This window comes from Apium graveolens, unplaced genomic scaffold, assembly GCF_009905375.1.
Source record: "Apium graveolens cultivar Ventura unplaced genomic scaffold, ASM990537v1 ctg8498, whole genome shotgun sequence".
Classification (NCBI taxonomy): Eukaryota; Viridiplantae; Streptophyta; class Magnoliopsida; order Apiales; family Apiaceae; genus Apium; species Apium graveolens.
This window is the reverse complement of record NW_027421227.1, coordinates 51385-59166: the sequence shown is the minus strand read 5'-3', so window position 1 is coordinate 59166 and position 7782 is coordinate 51385. Positions and strand designations below refer to the sequence as shown.

Sequence of the window (7782 nt, the reverse complement as noted above, 5' to 3'; positions counted from 1 at the left end):
TACCTAATTACAAGGTATATAAGCTTAATTAGTCAAAAACACTAGTTACTCCCTCTGTTGTTTTTTAATATATGACGTTTGACTTTCTGACACACGTTTAGGAGGTTTGACCGTTTAGTTAAAATATTTTTTTTCGAAAAATTCTTTTTGTGAATAAAAGTTTTGATCTCATATTTTTATTCAAAAAAAGAATTTCTTAAAAATAATAATTCTAGCAATGTGGTCAACTATCCTAAATATGTGTGTCAAAAAGTCAAACATCATATATTAAAAAGAGTAATGCTACGTAACCCAAAACTCGTACCAAAATAGTTACAAAGTGACGTGGCATGACACGTGTTTAAATATAACTCGTGGATATATATGAATGCACGCAGGGTCCAATATTATTATTAGGAAAGTTACCATTTATAAAATATTTGGGAACAATTTTTGTAACAATATTTGGGGTCTCTAGCATTTTCCTATTAAAAAATAGAGGGAGTACTAAATTTTTACGTATAATGTGCCATAACATTTAAATGTAATAATTATGTTATTAAGTAATTACTAGAAACGAGAATTTAAGCCCGCAATGCGGGGCTTTGAAGCAATACATGAGTATTCATTCATAGGATTTATAATAGGTTTGGATTTTTTAAAACTTGAAAGACTAATGTACAACTAAAAATAGGGGTTACAGTGTTTCTCATACAGTTAAACAGACTCTAATGATAGTTTCAGGTTACTTATAATTTTACATAAACTTATTCATCTCGGGTGCCAACTGCCAAGACAATAACCAGGTCGAGTTTGAGTCATAATTTTCTAGAACAGACCTATCTTTATCACAAAAGCAGCAAAACATTGAAAGAGTACTTCAGGGAGCCTCACTAATCAACTTTCTCGACTGTGATTTGACACCAACAATCTAGGCGTTGGCCAAAATAATACTACTGTACACTAGTGCAAGCAAACAATTTAAAGTCTTCTTTTAAACTTGTCAAACAATCATATTCAACAAGACTCAGGTTCAATATTTGTGGATTACAAACATGCTACTACAATATGGCCTACAGCAAATTTTCACAACTTATCAGCATAGTTTATATGAAAGATTTTCTTGCGCAAAACATAACCACACTTTCGATCTATAATTTTTCTTTTGCAGAACATAACATTTTTCCACACCTGCATGCAATTTTTTTTCCCGAGAAACTTATTTCACACAGCACATTAATATGTTGGCCACAAGCCCACAACAAGGTTATTAGGCCTAAATATCAAAAGAGATGGTAAAACAAATGGCAGACATAAGTTCTCATCAAAGACCCAAGTAAAGTTACTCTTAGGGGGGAGGAACCTGTTTGCCCATAGACAAAAGAGATGCTGTAAATCATGAAACTTCGGCACAAGCATGTGTCAGATTTGCTAAAAAACATATGACAAATTAGTAGCTGAAAACTAAAACTGCCACGAGTAGATTCCATTTTGTAAGAGTAAAGGAATAGTTAAAAAAAAAAAACTCAGCATCGGGATGGTCCCTTGAAAAACTTCAGTGAAGCAGGGTTTACACACAAGATGTTTTGTTTTGCGAAGAGTAACTGTATGGTACTATGCAAATAACTGAAACAAAGAAAGTTTCACCACCTTCCATTACAACTACATCTCTCTCCTCGATATTTCATGATATTCCTTCTATGGATCCCTTTACTCCCACATTTAAGTCAATACTGTGTGCCAGGATTGGTTACACGCGGCCGCACCGGCGTCTTCGAGGGACTCACCCTGCCAAATTTAGTAAATTCATACTTGTCAAACTATAACTAATCTATGTTTACACTATAAACCAACAAAACGCTTGTAATAACTTATTGGGATTTTTGATTCCATAAAAGAAACAACTACCAGCTGGCCGCAAATCAGTACCTGACAGGTTGGGAGCCTAGTACCTGCCCACAACAATTTAGGGCCAAAATAGCGCTCTCAGCCTGCAAATCAAGAGAAATAACCATGTAACGAACAGGTAAATGTTCTTGTTGGCTTGCTAGTTCTCAATTTTAAAAGACCATACCACACTTCATTAGCTCTCATTCTAGGAAAATTAGATTAGGTATTAGAGAAGGGCAGTGGATTTTCTGGTATTAGGGGAAAGTAAAGTGGGGTCGCGGGGGGGGTGGAGTACCTAAACTAAGAATTAAATCTTCTGGTATTTCATTCATTTCAATTGAAAAGCAACTAAGCAGAACTATTTTTATGCAGACACGATCCTCTATTATAGTTCCCATGTACCTACAACCAATTTTTTTTACAAAACACACACACACTCATATATCATTGTCGCGTTAGAAATCTAAGAAACTGCTCTAGAGATTTTCAAAATGTAGATCTCCAACATGGTTTCGAATTTCGAAATGAGACTCAAATAAATACCTAAATTTTGGAATCAGATGAAGATTTGGCTATGTGTTTTTAACAGAATTACAGTGTGTTTTGGGATGAAGGTGACTGATCATTTTTCAGGTAAGCCTCTGTAAGAACTTAACATCTACACACTCACAGTCTTTAATTTAGATAATCAGACTATTTGTTAAAGCAACATCAGCTTTAACTTTTAGATGCTAAGATTGTAATTATGACCATACTTTGAAAAATATAGAGTGTATATATCAGACATTGAAGGTATAAATATATGTTGGCACCAGATGATGCCAATAAGAGTAATAGTGGGCCAGTCTCCCTGCATCCGTGCTAAACAGATAATTTATGGAAAAATAAAAAAAAGAGTGACAACGGGAGTTTGTAAGAGCTTTTGTAGAAATTCTTTTAGATAGGTGGTAATTAAGACCAAATTAATGCCCAGTTGGTCGATCATTATTTATTGGCAAGAAGCAAGTGTATGCCATCTATCGGTATACAAACGATAAATGCCCAATAGAGTACGGGCTTGCTATAAGCTATTTAGCTCGGGTCTCTCTTTGGCATGCCTATGGTCTCACTCTGTACTTACCTGTCACCTATTCCAATAGAATGGATATGCTTTGAGAAATGGTAATATTAAACCAAACATATCCTGTACATCTCGCTCGTAGAGCAGGGTCCGCAGACCTCACCTCCACTCTTAAGAATGAAGAGTCGGTTTTTGCAAAGATAGATCGCAAATTACAAAGATGAAAAATGGAATTCAGTTGTAGTGCTACTGTTCTCGGGGAAACTACAAACATACCATAACAAATTCAACAAAAGCAATACGAGTTGAATGCACTTGATCCCCTAAAAGCCTCAGGCGTGAAACCTGCATACAACAAAATATGTCATTTCTCGGAAACTACTAGTGAGAAAGCTTTATAATATATAAATAGAGAACTAGTAGACCTCGCCACATCTTGTTTCAAAGAATATCTTGACAACATCTTCAGAAACCTGATAAAAAGTCATGGTTATTCTCCTAATGTAAACAAAGGATACAACTACTTTGCTTAGAGTTCTCTTAGTTTATACACACCGCAACTGCACTTAAACACATCATTGCGGCCACAATATTACACCACACAAATGATAAATCTACAAACCTTCTTATCTATATTTGTACAGTAGACTGTCCTTGCACACATTTCTCGCTCATCCTCTGACTGCATCGACCACAAATTAAAGGAAAAAACATTAATCATCGGAAAACTACTGAATTGCAAGAAACGAATCATGCCATGGCTGACAGGCGTCATACATATATAAAAACACCAAAGAAGGATAATAAATGATTAATACCTTGGGAAGAAAAGTAGGATTCACAGGAAGGATGGCAGTTTTTGAGGGTAAGACCTTAATTGGAGAAAAGCCTAGAAGTGTTCCAGACAGAACAAGAGCTGCTCTTGCAGAATCTGTTCAAATCAGCTCAATAAGAATTCAGATGTCAAACTGCAGTGGAATTCTCAAGTATTTTGCTTAAATGATTGTCTTACACTCATCACCAAACTCCACAAAAGCAAACCGAAGGCGTGAATGTGGATCACCACAAATTCGACAGTCAACAACCTTCATAGAAATCATACCAAATTTTAAAACTTAGGTAAGCAGTAACGAATGCAATGAATTACGTTTTATCATCTAATATAATAAATATAAAGTCCTCTGTAAGGAAACAATGGAGTAAGCAGAAGATGGTATCATCCATACATGATCTAAGTTCTTGTTTAGAAAAAAATCTGTAGTACGATTACGATAAAATAACAGATCTAAAGCAATCTACGTTACTAATCTTCTCCAGACACTTGATTCATTATGTTTGAGAGCATTAAATCATTAGGAGATTTTACATAAGCCCTTTAGTACTTCAAGCCATTTATTCCTACTAGAATAGTCATTGTTAAAACCACAGGACAGCAAAGCATAATGAATGCAGCGAGGAAGATGTTCATTATGTTTTAGCTAACAATAGTTCACTATGTGATATGAATAGAAAAAGAACTCGCAAAAATTGTCAAATATTGGTTATATACAAAAACTAATTTTAATTTGCAGATGGACCAAAATTTTGAGCAATAATTTTAACATCTTAAGGAATGATTCCAGTGAATCGAAGCTTCATAGATATACTTACTTGTCCATAGCTACTAAATAAAGCAGCAAGCCTCTCTTCAGTCACCTGATTTCAAGAGGTTATTACTGCATATTCTCAAGTGGAAATAAAAGCAATAGACTAGCCAAATGTAAATATTCAACTAATCCTTACATTATGGTCAATGTCAGATACATAAACTGTGCGACGAATACTATCTTCTCTTTGAGCCTTAAAAGCTTTCCCACTCATCCGCTTCCTGCCTTGGTTCGAGTTATTTCTTCTCTGTAAAAATAAAAACAAAATTTCAGAAAAATATATCAATTAAATTCACATAGTAAAAAAAGTAGCTGATGGTGGCATAAGATTTGTTATTCACTACAATTATTTCAACATCAATAAACAAGGTAAATTGACAGAAAAGAGAAAGCCACAATCACACCAAATGACAGTCCCTACAGGAGGTACATTACAATTTTTTTTGCACAAATTTTTGATAACAGAGAAAAGATGAGTCTTTTTATGTTTAATTGCAGTTGTCACAACTTACACTATGTGAACTCGGAAAAGGGGGAAGGGGAAGAGGCAAAGGCAGAAGCTCAAAGATAGCCACCAAGATTCTTTAAACTGTAAAGTAGGGCGGTGTTGCATTTTAAGTGCAATAAGGTTCATTCCCATGTATTCGAGTCTGATAAACTCTGGACAATTCATTATGATTTCCTATATAAACGAAGAGAATTAAGAACCTACTGCTAAGCAATCTGGCAAGGAAGCAGACCAAATTTCTCAACTGTACAGAACTAATTACCACGGTGGATCATTTTCATTTCCAACTTTTCAGCTACATAAACGACACAGTTTAAAACCAGAACATATTTCGCAACCTCTTAATGCACAATTACAAGTCCAACACAACCAAAACCCATATAAATCCATAAAAATAAAGTACTAATTCAATTACCTCAAACACAAACTAAAACCCTAAACATGACAAAATAACAACAACCCATCAACAAACACAAAACAATATATCAAAATCACACACATAACATAAAATACAATTTAACAAAAATGGTTTCTTGAATTATACCCTTCTGTCATTAGGATGACCACCATTCCCCGAATTCTCGAAATTGCCAGCACCAAACTGATCTCGAAACCGATCATTCGAATACGAAGAAGGGAAGAACTCCTTAGCCATAGGATTCAAGTTAGAGAACATATCAACTAAATGATCTTGCATTTTAAACTCTGATTTTGAATCAGAAATCTTGGAATCACCACCATTAGACACAGAAATCACATTGGTATTATCATTAGTTTCAAGATTTTCAGCAATTGTAGTAACAGAACTCTCACTGTTCATCTCTAATCCAGCAGCCATTAAATCAAAAACCCACACCCAAAATGATAAAAATTGAAACTTTATAATAAAATAAGGTCAAGAATGATGAAATAAAGCACTTGTTTTTATACCCAATTGTCAGATACAGATGAAACAGAAGCTTTTATTCGGATTTAGATAATCTAAATGGATTCTCTCTTTACATATAATGATGTGGTCATTTAGAAGAGTGTAAAGTTTAGTTGAGAGATGTTTAAAGATTATAACAGTCGGAAGAAATTATAATATGTTTGTTTTAGTACAAAAATATTATACTAAATTTTGAGTATGTAATAATCACGAAAATTTATAATTTTAATTTATTTTAATTTATTTATTTTTTATAATAATGATGGATCACATGTATTTATACCAACTCTACCGATTAAATTTGTCTAAAATTATAAGCTCGTGTTCAAATAATAGAAAAATCGATTATTATACTGCCTATATCTCTTTTTAGTTATCATATTTGACTTTTTTTTATCGTAGATAATCCGGAGTCGCTATCCCAAACTAGTCAAATTGACTAAAATTTGATCAAAATTTATTAATATTTTATAATTAAATAAAATAAAAAAATTACATTATCATAAAATAAATTCAATCTATTTTAATATTTAATAAATAACTTTTACTTTTATAAATAATATAAAAATAAAGTTTAATTTTTAATAAAAATTGATCAATTTAACTTATGTTGCAAAAATTAACAACTAAAAACGGACGAGAAATATTATTTTACACTAATATGCAGCGACAAGAGTGTGTTTATATAAAAATTAAGATTGAGAAAAAGAGATTAAGGGAGGTTAGATTAAAGTGGGGGGATAGAGATGGATAACGTCAGATGATGACTTGTGCCGAAAGCTTTTCCTTTTTGTTTCTTTTCGTTCACTGTTTTTTAAATATACAATTTAGATATGCATACAGTATGTCACTTGTAACTGCCTTTCTTTTCTTCCATCATTTTTCTTGGGAATTGCATTTCAACTTGAGTTGGCATCATACATTTTGATAATGATAATTGTATACTTTTTCAATCCCAAAAATTATAAGGGTGTTTGACATTTTATATATACAAAGCATAAATCTCGTGCGATGTACGGGTTTCTATTAATATTTTAAATTTTTATTTATTCAGTTATATTATATTTTTAAAATATTTATATAAATATATAATAATTATAAATTTATAATAAAAATAATAGAATAACATGTAGTCGTAATTTAGTAAAATAAATACACTATTTCTAATAGTTTAACAATTTAGTAGTTTAGCAAATATATAACACTATTATTTATATCTTTCAATAATTAGATAAGTTGTATTCGTATTTTAGTAGGATAAGTATACTATATTTAGTAGTAGTTTATTAGATATATAACACTATTTATCTATTTTTGTAATAATCAAAATTAGGGAATTATCGTTGAACCGAACCAAATTATCTCTATTCTGGCTATTATAGTATAGTATAGATTTTAAGATAATTAAAATGAATATTTTTATAATTATTTTTTTCTGAATAAGAGTATATATATTAAATTTTAATTTTAAAAAAAATTAGACAAAATATACAGAATTATAACTTTTATACACCTTAAATTACGCGTAAAAAGACAAAAGTACTTATATTTTGGGACAGAGGGAGTATAGTGATAGGGTTTGTCGTCCCATACTGAATACTTAAATCTATAAATTTGAACTATTTTAATTGGTATAGTTGTTCAGAATGTAGGGTTCCATCATTATTATTTTTTTTATAGTAGGTAACCCGCAGCCGCATACTTAAATCTATAAATTTGAACTATTTTAATTGGTATAGTTGTTCTGAATGTAGGGTTCCATCATTATTAT

At 31.9% G+C, this 7782-nt stretch overlaps 1 protein-coding gene across 1 annotated transcript; it reads right to left on the bottom strand.

Moving 5' to 3' along the window:
* Positions 1 to 1437: 1437 nt before the first annotated feature.
* On the bottom strand, positions 1438 to 6125 carry LOC141705064 (polyadenylate-binding protein-interacting protein 8-like). Its single transcript, XM_074508138.1, has 10 exons — positions 5628 to 6125; positions 4712 to 4822; positions 4580 to 4624; positions 3942 to 4014; positions 3748 to 3860; positions 3552 to 3611; positions 3355 to 3402; positions 3206 to 3274; positions 1909 to 1970; positions 1438 to 1767 (listed from the first exon to the last, which is right to left on the bottom strand). Exons 1-10 carry the CDS (start codon positions 5919 to 5921, stop codon positions 1707 to 1709), a joined length of 936 nt encoding a protein of 311 aa, XP_074364239.1. The 5' UTR covers positions 5922 to 6125; the 3' UTR covers positions 1438 to 1706.
* Positions 6126 to 7782: the final 1657 nt, after the last annotated feature.

What these genes read in the sequence shown, in the direction of transcription:
- LOC141705064 (XM_074508138.1), bottom strand. Translation starts at nt 5,921, where the DNA reads ATGGCTGCTGGATTAGAGATGAACAGTGAGAGTTCTGTTACTACAATT. An exon ending in GTCATCCTAATGACAGAAGG is followed by an intron (nt 4,823 to 5,627) that starts GTATAATTCAAG and finishes TTATTTTTACAG; the next exon opens with AGAAGAAATAACTCGAACCA. An exon ending in ATCCTACTTTTCTTCCCAAG is followed by an intron (nt 3,612 to 3,747) that starts GTATTAATCATT and finishes TGGTCGATGCAG; the next exon opens with TCAGAGGATGAGCGAGAAAT.